The sequence below is a fragment of the Halichoerus grypus genome, chromosome 1 (assembly GCF_964656455.1).
Source record: "Halichoerus grypus chromosome 1, mHalGry1.hap1.1, whole genome shotgun sequence".
NCBI classification, from domain to species: Eukaryota; Metazoa; Chordata; class Mammalia; order Carnivora; family Phocidae; genus Halichoerus; species Halichoerus grypus.
This window is the reverse complement of record NC_135712.1, coordinates 117,384,528-117,402,964: the sequence shown is the minus strand read 5'-3', so window position 1 is coordinate 117,402,964 and position 18,437 is coordinate 117,384,528. Positions and strand designations below refer to the sequence as shown.

At 39.8% G+C, this 18,437-nt stretch overlaps 1 protein-coding gene across 1 annotated transcript in view; it reads right to left on the bottom strand.

Annotated features, from left to right (window-relative positions):
* PCOLCE2 (procollagen C-endopeptidase enhancer 2) overlaps positions 1-18,437 on the bottom strand; it is a 72,064-nt gene that overhangs the window by 6,157 nt on the left and 47,470 nt on the right. Inside the window, exons 4-6 of the mRNA XM_036096329.2 lie at positions 16,840-16,964; positions 13,858-13,994; positions 2,785-2,939 (exon numbers count right to left, since the gene is read on the bottom strand). Of these exons, the coding sequence (XP_035952222.1) occupies positions 2,785-2,939; positions 13,858-13,994; positions 16,840-16,964 (417 nt within the window). The remainder of the gene's footprint in view (positions 1-2,784; positions 2,940-13,857; positions 13,995-16,839; positions 16,965-18,437) is intronic.

Genomic DNA, 18,437 nt, shown 5'->3' with positions numbered 1-18,437 from the left:
TTTGTGAACTCTTCTGTGAATTTATTTATTTAGTCTTAATTTGTACCCATACTTAACTCCAAAAAAGGATCTCAAGTGGATCACAATATTAAAATATGTACAATTTAATGTTAAAATACATATAATAGCATCTGTGTGTGTATAATTTTTTTTTTTTTTTTAAGACAAAGAGCTCAGAGAACATTTAGACGGAACATTGTTCCAGAAGTTGGGGACCTAACTTTACCTAATGAACTGAGACAAAAAGTAGCGGCATTAGTGGTTCTCCATGTCTGATGAAAGAGCATGCTTTCCGTGGACACTGGAAACGGCTCTTCTCAACCTCGGAACATTAGTCTGGAAACTGGGTGCGTGTCCCACCCTGCTCCTTCCCTCCCATCGGTAGATCCCTGCTCTGTTGGTTTTAGGTCATCATTAGAGCACCCTGAACCTTCTCACCTCACTGTCTGCTCTCTCCCTGCACTCCCCGCGTGGCAGGTGGTCCCCGGCCCTTCCTCTCCAGATGCACCTGCACCCATCTCGGCGGGTCCCCCCCACCACTCTCAGTGCCGTGGCTCCATCCTTCCCAGACGTTCCCTCTGCCCTGTCTCCATCACTCAGTCCCAGGCTCACATGTCTTCCTGCTCGTCCTTCATCACCAAGCTCTCAAATTTAGACATCCTAACATCCAACGTAGCTGTCTCTCCTTCAAGCTCTTATCTTTTCAGTCTCCTTTGCTAGTATATCCTCCTTTTTAAAAAGTTGGAGTTTCTAGAGATTGAATTCCAGCCCTTCTCCTTTCTCCCCTAACCCCTCCTTAGGTGACCTCATTCTGGATCACGGCGTCAACCAGGTAGGTATATGTTGATGATTCTCAAATGTAAATCTCTTGCTGAAATCTCTTCTGGAAGAGGCCATGGATCAAACTGGACTTGACTAGTCCACTTGAGTGTCTCACAGACACCTCAAACCCAACAAGCCACAGCTTAACTAACGACTCTACCCCTAGACCCGGTTCTCTCCTTCGGTGAATGGTCTCATCATCCCCAGAACTGTGCAAGCCAAGCACCCCCCTGATCTCCCTAGTCCAATTAATCACCAATGAAAGACCTGTCAGTATCTCCCAAGGCCCCTGGCTTGCACTATAGTCATCATTTCTTGACTCTCTCTGTATTTCTGTCATTGCACAGTTCACCTGGACAACCACAAGCGCCTGTGACCTCTTGACCCTACCATCCATTCACCTCACAGTGACCAGAGTGACCTCCACGAAGTGAGAATCTAATCCTGAACTTTGCCTAAATCCATCGACAGTTTCCCCCACACTTAGGATAAAATCCTAATACTCTAAAATACTTAGAAGCATAAGGAGAGAGGTGGTAGGACCTAAAGACGGAGCTAGAAAGAGAGGCTAGTACAACACGTGAAGGGTCTTATACATGGCATGAAGGAGTCTGACTCCCGTGCTGCCCATTCTGGTAGCCACTAGCCACAAGAGGCTTCTTACATTTAATTAAATTAAAATTCAAGTTCTCCGCATCACTAGCCACGTTTCAAGGGTCCCCTAGTGGCTACGGTATTGGATAGCACAGGTGTAGACCATGAATTCAAGTGGGAGACATGGTCTGCTTTGTGTGTGTGGAGCGGGGCATACCATGGGGAGGTAAGATAGGGGAGCTCAAGGATGATCTACTAATGCTGTGGACCATGCTTGGGAAAGCAGTGAAGAAGCAGATTTAAGGCAGAAAATAGTGTGATAAAAACGAGTTGAGTTTGATATGTTTTAATTTAAGTGGTTAGCAGTCGCAAAACCTTAGGAGATAATTATAAATCGATGTTTGCAATTTCAGAGAAAGTTTAGGACTGAAGATAAAAATCTAGGGAGCCAGTTAATTCACTGGAAAGAATAAGGACATCAGTGTCCCCTGAGATGAGCTGGAGAAATAAGAAATACTGCTTTAATATTAGGCAGTACATGTATAGGCCACGAGGTGGCACACTTGTGGAGTGCTCAGAAAAATCAGCCCTTTCTGGAAGTGCCTGCACTCGGGTCAGGCCTACTTTGGGTGCAAGCAGAAAATGGTGGGCAATAAAGCGGGGCTCATTTTCAACCTATCTTGTATCTTAACTTCAGATCCTTCATTCCCACTTTTTTCTAAATTCTCCCAGGCTTAGATTTTGAGATCTGATGCCTGAACTCTCAGTGGGTGAAGGTGACAGGATGCAGAGACTCGGCATGGGGCTCCACTCTTGCCTCTCCATTTCTTAGGTCATGCCCCAGACCAGAGTTTCCCAGCTGGCTTCTACAACACACTGAATATTTTTGTTTGATTTACCCCAATTTGGGGAAAAAAAAATGTATTTTGCACAACCCATTTCAGAGCGAAGCAAAACAAAAACAAAACCCAAAAACCTGGCAGATGTGAAAATGGACAAGTATCAAGGCCCTAGAACTTCAATCTAAAATACTACAATTCTATGTAATAAAAAGAAAGCCATAATTTTTATAAGTACAGAAAAGAAAAATTGGGCTTATAATGATCTGTGCCTATACCAGCGTTCCTAGTATTTTTTAAGTGGTCATAATTTTCTTAGATGACAAAAATTATTTGCTTATAAACATTTTTTACACCTCATACTTTTCTTTCATTAATGGAGTCGTATTATTGTCTTAGATAAGTTTTCATCTTATTTAACTTATTTTAGTTTCAAGTATCTTTGTTTTAATTTTTTTTTTCCTACCTCAAAAGCATTTTTCTTACACTCCTGAAGTTTGTGCACGAACATCAGAACAGAAGGACTCACCTGTGGTTACGGGGAATGTGGTGGGAACAGGTGGTGCTGCAGTTGTAGGCAGTTTTTTTGGCCTGAATTTGTAGTGACCAATAAACCCATCTGCAGTTAAACTTAAGTCTGATAAAAACTGAATGAGAAGTTCGTTTCTCTCAGATACAATTGGCCTAAAAGAAGAAAAAACATTAACAAAAATGTTTTTAAGTGGCACCCCTCTGAAACGTAGAATTCTGCTTTCCATTAATTTTTGATAATAGATTGATATGTGTAACCTTAAAAGTTAAAATACTTCAAAAGGCAAAAGTCTCAATCTGCTCAGTATTAATGCTACTAGCTAACATTTACTGCGTGTTTGCTCAGTTCACCACTGTGCTTTATGTGAACTCTCGAATTCTACCTTCACGGCAACCCTATTATTATCCCTTTCTTCCCGAAAAGACAAGTGAAGTTCAGAGAGTTCAAGTGATTTGCCCAGGGCCCTAGAGCTAGTATGTAGGGGAGTCAGGATTTGAACCTAGGACCAGGGAGACATCGGGACCAATGTAAACATGGAAGCTGTGGCTGGTTCTTCACGAGCACCTTAGCGTTTGGCCTGACGTGGGAACCACACTGCTTCTTTTGACTAAGACTCTGGATTTGAGCTGGCCGGGGAGCTAGGGATGCTGGCCAGAGAGAGTCAGATGGAGAAATCTGATGAACAAATTCCCACACCCTGTGAAGACTCAGCCAGAGGGATCATCTCAGCGGGCTGGTCACCAGGGGATAAGAAAGGCGGGACTTCCATTTCATTTTTAACGAAAGCTCTGATGCATGCCCGAAATGGAAACATTTCTGTTTATAATCTCAGTAGCGGAATGCTGTGAAGGAGAGAGAGAAAGCGATGGCTTTGGTGGTTATGAACAGCATCATGGAGAACTCTAATTTTAAAGCTATTTTAGGGGCTTGCTGGTTAGCTGGCACTAAAAATTTAGTGGTGACAATAACTGAGGCTCAGAAGCACTCGTAAGTCTTAGGGGATAACTATTACATAAAAGAGTTTCATTTGAACTTTTTCTATTATTATTTAAGCAATGGTTAAAAATACTGTGCGGCTAATTCTATTAAAAGACTAATTCAGGGGCGCCTGGGTGGCTCAGTTGTTAAGCGTCTGCCTTAGGCTCAGGTCATGATCCCAGGGTCCTGGGATCGAGTCCCACATCGGGCTCCCTGCTTGGCAGGAAGCCTGCTTCTCCCTCTCCCACTCCCCCTGCTTGTGTTCCCGCTCTCGCTGTCTCTCTCTCTGTCAAATAAATAAATAAAAAATCTTTAAAAAAAAAAAAAGACTAATTCAGAAGTGGAAAAAAAAACTGAACAGGTTATTTAACTGAGTTAATTGGTGGTTTGACTAAACATTATTGAGGCATCTTCTCAGCTGACTCACTTTTTTTTTTTTTAATTGAGAGAGAGAGAATGATAGAGAGAGAGCATGAGAGGGGGGAGGGTCAGAGGGAGAAGCAGACTCCCTGCGGAGCAGGGAGCCCGATGCGGAACTCGATCCCGGGACTCCAGGATCATGACCTGAGCCAAAGGCAGTCGCTTAACCGAATGAGCCACCCAGGGGCCCCCAGCCGAACCACATCTTAGGCATCAGTGGGCAGCAAACAATGAGGCAACTCCATTTTTTCCCCACCTATCAGCTACTTTGAGTGAGAATGTTTGTGTGTGTGTTGGTGGGGGAGGTAGATCTGTACTTGACCAGACCAGTTAGAAAACTGCAGGATCTTCTCTGTCCTGAAGTCTATAACCTTCTGAGCCAAGGGATGGGACAAACCTAAATGTGAGCTTTGTGACCTACATTTAGCATCCTGGTCACAAAAGTGATGGAGATCATTGAGAATCAAGCCTTTATCAGAAATATTCTGTCTTGCTTTTGAAAACACATTCCATTAAATAAATACAATGTGCATGAAACACAATACCCCACTACAATTACAAATAAAATCCATTAAACTTGTTTAAATGATAAAATTACAAAAAGCACTTATTACAAGCAGCAAAGGAAACCCCAAGACCTAATCAGGTCAGCCTTCTGGGCACGATGTTACAATTATAGTGATCATCTAATGCCTTTTCTATGAGCTAATCTTGGGAGCATTAAATTGGAAATTGAATTTTCTCAAGGAAGAGTATTTTAGTAACAAAGACATATTTTTGTTATGCTGCTACTGAGCTTTAGCATGAATGTGACAGAATCACAGTGCCATAAATGTTCTGAGGGCCATGTGTTGCATCTGCAAATTAATGTTACAAATCACTAGAAAGGCAAGAGGAAATCGAACTTGGATTCATTCCATGCTGGCAGATCCCGGGAAGGGTGGAGGATGCTGTTTGGTCTTACAGAGCTAGCTGTGTTAGCTGTCTCTGCTTTGTCATCCCAGCCTTCCTCTTCTTCAATCCCTACGGCCAGCCAACCACCATGTCCTGCCAGTCTTGTGTCCTGAACATTTCTTGATCCACCTCCTCCCCTCCGTCTCTACCATCCTTCCCTACCTCCTCGACTTCACCTGGACCCCCTGCCACAGCGTTCTAACCAGCCTCTCTGCTCATCTTGTCAGGGATGGAGATTCTAAGGCACTGGTCCTGTCATTTCCTGCCTAAATGCACCCTAAAGTCTCCCGTGTCTGCAGGGTGTGGAACCCTGCTCAGCACTCCTGCCTCCTCTCTCTCTCTCTAGGCCCCAACTCAAGGTTTGGGCTCCAGAATAGCATATTCTATGTACCTCTGTTGATGGAGCTCCTTCTACTTGGAATGAGTCCTCCCTTCCGCCTATGACCAACTGCAACTCTTCTTTCAAGACTAAGCTCCTCCCAAAAACCTCTCCGACCTCACCACTTGTCCCAACTGGACCGAAGGACTCCTTGTCAGAAACCCACCCAGGACATTCCTTTGCCAATTCACCAGCTGCCTTGTTTCACCCCTCCCACTACTTATCTTGGCGTTTTTTATTTATCTTTATATCCCGCTACCTAACAGAGTGCCCACCACATGGCTGGGGTTTAATATATACTTCTGAACGCAATCCAATGGTATTGATATAACTGCACTGAACGAGACACAGGGATGATGAGGTGATCTCACCAACCACAACACTCCTCCTTCTAGTCAGGCTTTTACCCCCCATTTCAAATAGGTTTTCTCATTTTCTGCACTGCCCCATCCCAGAAGTACTCTACGAAAAAATATTCCTCTGGTGAAAGTGTTAGTCGGTAGGCTGGCTGTCAAACTATTCCAGGCAAACTCCTCAGAAGTGAGAGGTGCTCAACAGCCATCACTCCATCCCCCCCGCCTTCACGGAGGCAATCACTACCCTGAATTTTGTGTTTATCCTTTCCTTTACCTATAGATTTACCAATATATATGCACCACCAAGCAATATACTGTATAGGTTTACATACTTTTCAACTTCATATAAATGAAAGGGTATGGTATGTATTTTTCTGTTATTTTTTTCACACTCAACGTTATAACTGTGAGATTCATCCACTGTTTTCCACTGCTGCATTGTGTGAACTAGAACATGATTTAACTATTCTTTTGTTGATAAACATTAGGCTTATTTCCTCTGCCCTCCACTACAAACAGTATTGCTAAGAATAATCTTGTATATGTCTTGTGGTGCACATGGGCAAAAGTAACTTTAGTGGGCACACCAGGAGGGGAGGGTACATGCTCCCTGCGAGATCACAGGATGTACGCCCATTTTCAACTTTGTTAGATAATGCCAAGCTGATTTCCAAAGTTGCTGTACCAATTTACATTCTTTTCAAAGATTTATTCACTGTGCAGCGTTCTTCTTTTGGGAATGCCTCTTCATGTCTTTTCCCCATTTTTTTCCTACTGAATTGTCTTTTCCTTATTAATTCTTAGAATTTTTTTTTCTTTAAGATTTAATTTATTTATTTGACACAGAGCGAGAGACAGACACAGAGTGAGCACAAGCAGGGGGAGCAGCAGAGGGAGAGGGAGAAGCAGGCTCTTCGCTGAGCAGGGAGCCCGATGTGCGGCTTGATTCCAGGACCCGAAGGCAGATGCCCAACAACTGAGCCACCCAGGCACCTCTAATTCTTAGAATTTTTTTTTAAGATTTTACCTTAAGATTTTAAGATTTTATCTATTTATTTGACAGAGAGAGACAGAGAGAGACACAGGGAGAGAAGGAACACAAGCAGGGGGAGTGGGAGAGGGAGAAGCAGGCTTCCTACTGAGCAGGGAGCCCGATGTGGGGCTCGATCCCAGAACCCTGGGATAATGACCTGAGCCAAAGGCAGACGTTTAACAACTGAGTCACCGAGGCGCCCCTAGAATTTCTTGATATATTCTGGACCCAGAGGTCTTTGTCAAATGTTACAGATATCAGTTTCTGTTTTGTACCTTCTCTTTTCCCTCTCTTTAAGGTGTATTTTGATGAGCAGAAATTATCATTTAAGTTTCCAATGCATCTGTAGTTGATTTTTGTGTGATACAATTCATTTTTCCCATAAGAATAAAACTTATCCCTGCCTCATTTTTCAGTGGGGCCATTTTTTTTTTTTTTTACTAGCTGACATGTGGGTCTCTGTGATGTGCCCCATCTGCAGACATGTGTGGATATGTTTCTGGCCTCTCTTTGGTGTCTTCATTAGTCTGTTTGTCTATTTCTATTAAAACCTCATTGTCCTAATTACGACAGCTTTCTGATATGGCTCCATCATGTAAGGCAAACCCTCCTGCCAGGTTCTCCTTCAGAACTGCCTAGTGTCATCCCCGTCCCCCACCCCCTTGCAATTCCATGAACATTTTAGAATCAGGCTGTCATGTTTTGTTTTGTTTTTTAAGATTTTATTTATTTATTTGAGAGAGAGAATGAGAGAGAGAGAGAAAGAGAGCACATGAGAGGGAGGAGGGTCAGAGGGAGAAGCAGACTCCCCGCTGAGCAGGGAGCCTGATGCGGGACTCGATCCTGGGACTCCAGGATCATGACCTGAGCCGAAGGCAGTCGCTTAACCAACTGAGCCACCCAGGCACCCCAGGCTGCATGTTTAATGAAAAACCAATTTTGTTATTTTTAAATGACACTAATTCTTCCCATTCATGAGAAAGTATATAGCTCCATTTACTGAGGTCTTTTAAAATACCTTTGAATAAGGTCTTATAATTTTCTCTATTAAGGCCTTATACACAATTATGAGATTTATTTTTGAGTATTTTATATTTTTAGTTGCTATGAAAATAATATGTTTTTAAAAATACAAACTTTTTTTTTTTTTTTAAGTAGGTTCTATGCCCAGCAAAGAGCCCAATGTGGGGCTTGAACTCACGACCCTGAGATCAAGGCATGAGCTGAGATCAAGAGTTGGATGTCCAACTGACTGAGCCACCCAGGCACCCCCAAAATTGTTTATTCAAGCTTTTTAAGAAAAGATATTCTTGAATAAATTAATGTTTCCAATAAATAAAAATTTAAATCTACAAGTCACACTTTAATCTGGTAACATATACAATTATATTAGTAGATTTTCTAAGTTCAAGCCAACCTTGAATTCCTGGATAGAGAGCCTTTTTTATACATTGTTAGATTTGACTTGCTAATATTTTTTCTTTTAAGATTTATTTTTCATCACATTCATAAGTAAGATTAGTCTTTAATATTCTCTTTTTGGTTCTGTCCTTACCTTGTTTTGGTGTCAATTTATACTAGCTTTATAAAATCAGCTGTGAAACAATCCCTATTTTTCTCTGGAAGAATCTGTATACTGTTGGCATCATTTGTTCCTCAAATGTTTGTTAGAACTCATGGAGAAAAACAATCTGGGCCTGATCTCCCCCACCCCACCCCCCTTGATAGGAAGACTTTTAACTACAGATTAAGTTTCTTTAATGATTATTTGGCAATTCTGGGTTTTCTTTTTCCTGGGTCCATTTTTGCTTAAAAAAAAAATGTATTTTCCCCAGTTGTTGAATGCACTTGTTTTCGATTTATCCATTAGATTAAAATTGTTAATTGTTTTTCAAATCTTCTACATCCCAATTTTCCATCCTTCTCCAATCGACAGTTAATCTATGAACTACTCAAAGAGATGTGTTAAGAATCTCCTACTAATTCGTTCTTCTGCTGTTAGAGTATCTAGATTCAATTGGATCTCATTGATAGCATTTTTAAGTTCTGCCAGTTCAGCTTTCATTTTTGCCCTTAGAGACTCAATGTTGCCATTAATCGATTTCTCCATTCTAGCTATGGTCTTCATAACTGTTACCCTGAAGTCCATCTCTGACATCTTAGTTATATCGGTATCCATTTGTAAATCTGTGGCAGAAGTCACAGTCTCTGAGTCTTTCTTATTTTGGGGGTTCCTCCTCCTAGTCATTCTGTTGAGGGGTGGTTGAGGGAATGTACAGAGTCCAAATTATTGACCACAACCCAAGTAAGATGAACCTGTTTTGTAGGGACCTTAGGGTTGTTGGCCTCTTGTTCTCCCAGCCTGTCTTCTGGGGGAGGGGCCTGACGTGCTGTTACTCAGGCAACCCTGTTTGGGCAGAGTTGCCCTGCCCCCTGTCAAAAACTAATGAAGTACTGGGGCGCCTGGGTGGCTCAGTCGTTAAGCGTCTGCCTTCAGCTCAGTTCATGATCACAGGGTCCTGGGATTGAGTCCCACATCGGGCTCCCTGCTCTGCGGGAAGCCTGCTTCTCCCTCTGACCCTCTCCCCTCTCATGCTGTTTCTCTCTCGCTCGCTCTCTAATAAATAAATAAATAAAATCTTTAAAAAAAAAAACTAATGAAGTACTGTATGGTGACTAATGTAACATAATAAAATTAAATTTAAAAAAAAAGAATCTCCTACTATAATAGTGGACTTTGCAGATCTAGTAATTTTTATTTATCTATTTCTTGCTTTATATATTTTTCTGTACATATAAGTTTACAATTATTATACCTTCCTGATAAATTGTACCTTTTATCATTACACAGTAACTATTTTTAGTAATGCTTTCTGCCTAAAATCTACTTTTCCGTGATATCAATAAAGCTATGCCAGTTTTCCTTCAATTGGCCTTTGCTTCCAATATCTTTTTCTATCCTTTTAAGCTCAAATGCTCTGTGTTATTTTTTTTGGAGATATGTCTTATAAACAGCATATATTGGATTTGTTTTATTATCCAGTCTAATATGCTTTGTCTTCTCACTAATGATTTGATCCATTTGCATTTATATTGATTACACATAGATCTAGATATAATTCTACCATCTTATTTTATGCTTTTTTTGTCTTTCCTTTTAAAATGTTTGTCCTTTTCTCTTTTCTTGCCTTCCTTTGGAATGAACTTTTTTCTCATTTCATGTTTTCTCTCCAGTGTTTTGGAAGTTAAAGACTCTAATGGTTGCCCTAAATTTAACATCCACATTTACTTTAGCATATTACACAGCTTAATATCTTCACCCTATTCCTAAACAACACAGGAGCCTGCAAGTCCTTCAGCTCTTAGGACCAGGATCTTCGCTCAGTGTTTCCTCCTGTAGTTCAGGTCTTTATTCAGTGACTGCTACCTTTCTGCCTGAAGTACAGAATATGAAGTTTCTTTAGTTAGGGTCTATTGGTAGAAAACTCTCTCAGCTCTTGTTTAACTGAAAAGGTCTTTTAATTCTTTTATTCACAAACAAGAGATTTTCGAGTAAATAATTCTAAAATACATGCAGGAATGGGTATATTAATATACCCCCCAAAAAGTTTGTATTTTTAAAAAGATATTATTCTCATAGCAACTAAAAATATAAAATACTCAAAAATAAATCTCGTAATTGTGTATAAGGCCTTAATAGAGAAAATTATAAGACCTTATTCAAAGGTATTTTAAAAGACCTCAATAAATGGAGCTATATACTTTCTCATGAATGGGAAGAATTAGTGTCATCTAAAAATAACAAAATTGGTTCTTCATTAAACATGACAGCCTGATTCTAAAATGTTTTGCTTAGGATTTATTGAGTTCTTGAATTTAATAATTGGTATCTGTCATTTATATTGGAAAAACTCAGCTATTATTTCTTCAAACATTAAATTTCCTACATTCTCTATTTTTTTCTTATGGAACTCCAATTAAATGTATATTAGATCCTTGCACTCTAGCCTCTATGGCTCTTAACCTCTTTTTTATATTTTTCATGTATTGTCTTTTTATGCTATATTCCACGTAATTACTTCACAACTCTTTCCCAGTTCCCTAATCCTCTTTGGAGCTATGTCTTATCAGCTATTTAACACATGTATTCAGTTTCTTGTTTAAATTATCATATGACTTATAACTGACTGAGCCACCCAGGCGTCCCGGAAACTTTAAATTCTTGACTACAGTTTTTTTGTACAGTCAGGTAGTATAAATTCTAACCTCAAACTCACATGTGGACTGGTTTTTAGTTAGGAATTCTCATGAGAGACTACCTTTTCTTCCCTTTACCAAACAGCCAATTTCCTTACTATCTCCCTTGGGGAGGAGGAGAATGAGTTCAGTCACATTGGTGTCACTTTCTATGGGTGCCTTCTTTATGTTCTGGTCTTTGATCCAGTCTCGTCCCTTGCCTGGACCCTGAGCTCTGTCTCCTATCTCTAAGCCTGGTCTGTTGCGAATGAAGTTCTAGGTTACTAAGAACTGGCACATGTCCTGAAGGAAGCTGCCACCTGCAAGTACTTATTTATCCTTTTGGATTTGGGATTCTCAACATTTTTGACCTCTGATGAGTTGTCTTATTTTTTGCCAACTGAGCAATGTTTAAAAAAATTTTTTTAACTTAGGAACACTGTTTGGTGTTTATCCCTGTACGATTTTAAAGGCTATCTACTCTTCCATATTGCTAGGAAATGAAACTTGAAAAAAATTTTAAAAATATTTGAATATAAAGAGAAGGAGAGACATGGCAGAAAAAGCTACAGCAGGATAGAGTCAAGAAAGGGTTCCTTTTTTTTCTTCTTCATTCAGGAGAACTTAAATTTATAGGTTATGGGAAAGAAAGAAAAAAGGAAGCAGAGGTAAAAGATGGAGATGATGGAGAAAAAGAAGAGGACTATTGGATAGAGGGAAGTTTCAAGCGAGAAAAGGAGGAGGTCAGAAGGAGGACATAGATGAAAAGATTGGCTTTGAATAGAGGAGGGTGTGGTAGGCTGAAGAGTGACCCCCCAAGATGTCCACATTCCAATCCTTGGAGCTGGTCAGTATGCTACCTTATGTGCAAAGGGACTGTGCAGGTGTGATCAAGTTAAGGGTCTTGAGAAGGGGAGAGTATCCTGGATTGTCTAGGTGGGCCCTAAATGTAACCACAGGTGTCCTTAGAAGACAGAGGTTTGACTCCAGAAGAGGAGAGGTAATACGAGCACAGAAGCAGAGACAGGAGTGATGTGCTTTGCAGATGGAGGAGGGAACCACAGCCAAAACATGCAGCAGCTTCTTGAAGCTGCAATAGGCATGGAAACGGATTCTCCCCTCAGAGCTTCCAGAAGGAAACAGCCCTGCTGACAGCTTGACTTTAGCCCAGTGAAAGTGAGTTCAGACTTCTGACCTCCAGAAGTGTAAGAGAATAAATGTGTTGTTTTAAACCACTTGGTTTTCGGGCTCCCTGCTCAGCAGGAAGTCTGCCTCTCCCTCTCCCACTCCCCCCTCTTGTGCTCTTTCTCTCTCTCACTCTCTCTCTCAAATAAAAAAAAAAAAAAAAAAAAAAAAGGGTGCCTGGGTGGCTCAGTTGGTTAAGCGACTGCCTTCGGCTCAGGTCATGATCCTGGAGTCCCGGGATCGAGTCCCGCATCGGGCTCCCTGCTCAGCAGGGAGTCTGCCTCTCCCTCTCCCGCTCCCCCCTCTTGTGCTCTTTCTCTCTCTCTCAAATAAAAAATAAATAAATAAAAAAAATAAATAAACCACTTGGTTTTGTGGTAATTTGTTACAGCAGCAGCAGGAAAAGAATACAGAAGGAACACCTTCGCTGACAACTTAGAAATGGGCCTTTCTCTAACACATTCAGCTGGAGAGTCAAATTTGGGTTTAGTAATGTTCGAATTTTAACCAACTTGTATGTATTAAAAATTTTTAATATTATCAAACTTAATCTAAATGAATTTAAATTGAAAAATACCTTGCTTTACCTCAAATGCATCTACGGGAATCATAGATATGCATGTAAAATCAAGTGATGCACATAATCTAATTATGTTTAAGCAACAGAGTAGAAAGGGTATTTAAATTGGCATAATGGTGAGTTGGACAGCAAGCTGTAGTAATTTCCTTTTTTTTTTAAAGATTTTTTTTTTAAAATAATCTCTACACCCAAATTGGAGCTCAAACTTAAAACCCTGAGGTCAAGAGTTGCAAGCTCCACCCACTAAGCAAGCCAGATGCCCCAAGCTGTAGTAATTTCCCTAGTGTTGTATGTGAAGGCGTGAAATATCCTGCCCCAAAATACAGTCTTGCGTTGCACCAATACAGAATAGAGGAATTCAGCAACTTGCCCAACGTCACATAGCTAGTGAGTGGCAGAGCTCTTAGCTCCATAAATGTTTGTCGATAAATACACGGTGCCTTTCAGGCTCACCCAGCACAAGTTTGAGCAACAATGTGAGGAAAGGCGCAAAGCCCCAAAAGGTCCAGGACAGGTCTCTGATCAGGTAAAATCATCTGGGTCTGTCATGAGTGTCCAGGTTTCCTTGTCTGGATCTCCAAATTTCAGCCCCTGCTTTTTTCTCAGAACTTCCCCCTTTCCACTCTGATGCTTGAGCTCACCTTTGTAAGGCAGTGACGTATCCAGGTATCTGGCTAGCATCTGACTCTGAGGCATCACGAACTCTGCTTCTGTTATCTGTTTGCCCATCGAGGTCTTGCTACACACTCATTAAAGTCGCCTCACTCTCTGGGTTGGCCACTCTTTGTGCTAGTGCTCTATGGGACTCTACTGCCATGGAACCCAAGAATTTGTGAAGAAAACAACAACAGCATAGAATCTTCCAGAAAATAAAATGTAATTGGGCAACTGAATAAAAAAGAAGTTTAGAGCCACTAAAACATTAGTGAAATAAAACAGCACTACTTACGCAGGTGGACTATCGCCACAATACTTGCCGATCCTTTTAGCGTCATTGACTTCTCCACCATTGAACACAGCCACAAAATCGTATCGGCAATAGTTATCACGCTCAACATCAAACTTCTCAAATTTTAATTCTATAAGCTTTAGAGAAAGCACAACATTAGAAATATCAAGATAGCACTGAGGAATAAGCTCATACGGGAATCTTCCTCTCCCCAGATCTGTAGGATTTTCCTTAGTAAAGAATGCATTCATTCTGTCTGAATTGTTTCTTGTTGTTTTCATATTTCTTCTGTAGTTAACAAAACTGTGGTATTCTTTATTTTTAATAATTTCAAAAGACTATCCTTAGTTAAGAACTTAAATTTAAGAGATCTGTTCACCTACAGTTACAAATGTATGGGAATGTAACCCTAACAACCTACCTTAAGACCATAATTGGATACGTGTTGGAATGGGAAGCAGAGGTATATACCAACTTCATTCTTCTTCTCTGAGATGTGTTGAGGTGTGGTGTATGTGTTACGTGCTTGGGTAGGTGAGGTGGTGGATAGAGTTGTTCCTCTTTCGAGGGAAGGAGAATGACATTCTTATCACATGTAAGCAGGCAAATTCTTTAGGACCAGAGATTCAGGAAGTGGGGACTGACTGCGAGTTTTCTTGAAGTATGTTTGAAAAGTGTGCCTACTGAGTTAGCACAGCCTATCTGGTGATGTGGTTGATTTCTGAAGAGGTTGCATGAAAGCACTGATAAACAAAGTCAGTGTTAGATTTCTTAAGTATTTCTTTATTTTTTTGCACCAGTACCAATAATAGTGTCCTAAGTTATTCAAGTCAATAGGAAGTTTTGGTTTAATAGGCAATGATTCCCCTCACAAGCAGATTTTTCCAGAGCACCTCCAATGTGTGAATCAAAGGAAATCACGCTGGGTTCATAAATACCCATGGACCCAGAGAGCTGGTCCCTACTTTTGCTGGGCAGCAGGTGGGCAGGCAAGGCAACCCTCCCTGCTGCTTAGGGAAGATAATGGGCATTAATTCCTGTTAGAACAGGCCCTAGTTATTAGCTAAAGAAGACTGTGATCACACACAGTAATTGGATGAAGATGGTAACAGCAACAGCATCACAGAGGGACCAAAGATAAATTTTGGCTTTGAACATAATTGCCACATATCTACGTATTTACCCACCTTTAAAAAGTCAGCACCAGTTATGGGTGAATAACAGCTTATTCATATTTAGAACTGCTTTAAATTATATTAAAATAGTTCCTCTTTGGGTTCAATAACTGCTCACCATTTAATAATAAAACGCTTTCCAGATTATTAAAAATTGGCTGAACTTTCTCTACTTAGAAATTAGTCACATAACAACTTTTGGAGAGAAGATTAAAAAATAAGTAAATAAATGGGAGAATAAAGGGAAAAGCTATGATTAAAAAAATGAAGGTAAGTTGTTAGCAGAAGAAAATGCTCATAGATTTGCAGAGAAATTACTTAGGACTTAATCTTCCCATTATATTCTTCTTCTTTGACAGTGCTTCCAGTGATTTCAGGCATTACAATAATGACTAAAAACTACTTGGCTGAAGCCAAAAATCACATTAGGAAAATGTGTTTAAGTTTAAATAATCAAAGAGATGAACACTGGAAAAAAGATGCTGAATTGTAATCTGCAAGGATAATTAAGCTGAAATTATTTGGGCTAATTAATATATTTTCCAAATGTCACAGAGAGACAAATGACCAGTACAATCTCAAGAATTATATAATGGCTTAAATGCTGTTATTTTAAACTACAAAAATTCAATAAATGTGTAGAATCTTTCATCATTAAGTAAATGACCATATTTTTATTCTTAAAAATAAAACTGGGTTTGGGGATTATGATCAAAGTGTGTGTGTGTGTGTGTGTGTGTGTTCAAATCACTAACTTGAATGGTATATTTGCTTGAATAATTTTCCATTTAAAAATCAATATATGGCAAACAGTATTTGTGTAAGTGATACAAAAGATGAGTTCAGAAAAATTTTTAAAAGATTTATTTATTTAAGAGAGAGTGTGTGCACACACGAGTGGGGGGAAGGGGCAGAGAGACAGAGCAGACTCCCTGCTGAGTGGGGAGTCCGACACCTCAATCCCAGGACCCTGAGATCATGACCTGAGCCAAAATCAAGAGTGGGTCGCTTCACCAACTGAGCCACCCAGGTGCCCTAGAAAAGTTTTTTTTTTAAACAGTATCGTAATGCTCACACTCTAATGTTTGAGTACAGTCTGTAGTGTTTGTAACAATAATAATTTTTTAAAAGTTATTTTCCCAAGTCCACAAAGTAGGCGTGGTCTATTCCCATGCTACGTTTCGTCCTGCAATTCATATCTGAAAGTGGTTCCCAGAATTGGTAAAATTTCACATAACCACAAACTAATAAGCACTGGAAAATCAGACCCTCTCTGTTGATTGTTTTACAGCAATGAATAAAGTTATTTGTGGGGAACCTGCACAAATTTTATGTTAAACAACAACCAAAAAAATACCCACAAAGCAGATGAGTTTTCAGACTCGTTCTTTGAGGGGAAGATGTGATGTGCTTGCCTCAACTTTGTCCAGGTGAAGCTGTCACAATGCACTTGCCACGTGAACAAATGGTAACCTAAAACCTACATAAACTTGGGGATTCCAATCGTCCCACACTCGGTCACTGCTGTTTATAACATCTTCCACGGGGTTCAACAACCTCACAGGGATTTGCTTACTATTTGTACTGAAATTTGAAAATTGTATTTATATACTAGGAAATTAAATGCAGGACTTTTGCAAGTCAAATAGTGCAAAAGTCATTTCAATCTGGGTCTTTGTTTGAAGAGATACGTGTGTCCAGCAGGGCCTTCCTCACCCTGCGTGCTAAGCTCTTGAGAGACGGGCCCCTCGCACCATCTAGGCAATTCACACATGCATGCCTTCTTCATGTTTTTAGGGAATCTTACCTGATTCTTTGGGGCTACAATGTGCCACACACAAGTGACTCCTGCAGGGTAATCTCGGTCTGGCCAGTTGGGGGTTTTAAAAGAGCCAGAAGGTCTTTCAAGGCGTCCTCCACAATACTGATCTCCTGAAGTTTTTAAGTATGGAAAAAAAATCCAAGTTTATATCCTGCTACAGGTCATGGCAATGCTACCATAAGGAGACTGGGCATTTGGAATATTGGTAATAATACAGTAAATAAAGGCAATGGCAGAAGCTCTTAAAATTTTTTCTTAAAATACAGTTACACAGCCTCTTACACTCCCCCACCCGCCACACACACTGAAGATCTCTGTTACTTAACATATCACATCAGCACAAGAGAGCATAGGAGTGGAGTCAGGGCTATAGCTTCTTTTCTTTCTTTCTTTGCTTTGGTCAAGTAAAGACAAAACATTTGGGCATGAACGCATTCAGAAATCATGCTGGCTCAACAAATTACATAGATTTTAAAGAACCCTCAAGGCAGAGGTATTTATTAATAGGATTAAAATGCATGCCCACGGACAAAATTTGAATTAGTTGGCAGAGAAAAATCTCATTACCAGAAAACTCTATATGCTACACATCTTTAATAATTTTTAAGAATAATTTTTGTCTGTAAAAACAGTGTTTATAAATTTTCAGCAATACTAGAAGAACATCAAGAAGAAAAAGAAAATTACCCCAAATCCAACCACCTAAAACTAACCACAACTAATATTTGAGAAACATCATTTCAGACATTCCATGCGTATGTACTGATAGGTCAACAGGAGTAATTTTAGAACGGTATTTTAATACAAAGTTCTAAATTTAATTTTATTTGAATTTAACTAACAGAAGAACTGAATTGAAACTAAAGGAACTAATATACTTCAAATTAAATATTTCTTTGACACAGAAGATAATCATTCTTAAAAGGCATCTCTAAGAAAACACATTATAAAAATTGAGGTTGGATAATTTCTGGAACTTTATTCATGGAAAATTTCAAGCAGATACAAAGTAAATAGAATAATAGAATGAGCTTCTATGCATCCAATAATTAATTTCAACAATTTTATTATCATTCTACTGTTCTTTTTATTAATACCACTATCCAATCCCTACCACCTGCTTCATTATTATTATTATTTTACAGATTTCAAAGGTAAATTCATGCACTGTGAAATGCACAAATCTTAGCTGTACTAATTTGAAAAATTAATCCCCTTATGTAAGCCACACTCCTGTGACCATACAGAATCCATTTCCCACCAAACTCCTGTACCCCTTCCCAGTCAGGTCTGCCAACTCTCCACACCACTTTTCTGAAAAATTTCACCTTAGTTTTATTCTAGACCTTCATATACATGGAATCATGTATTGTGGACTCTTCTGCGTCTGGCTTCCCTTGCTTGTTAGCACAATGTCTGAGATGCATTCATACTGCCGTGCAGATTGGTAGTTTGTTCTTTTACTCTGCTGTGTGATTCCGGTGTGTGGAAACACAATGTGTCTACCTCTTCTTCTGTTGACATCCCTTTGGATGTTTCTGGTTTGGGCTATTGTAAATGAAGCTGCCGTGAACTGTTTTGTA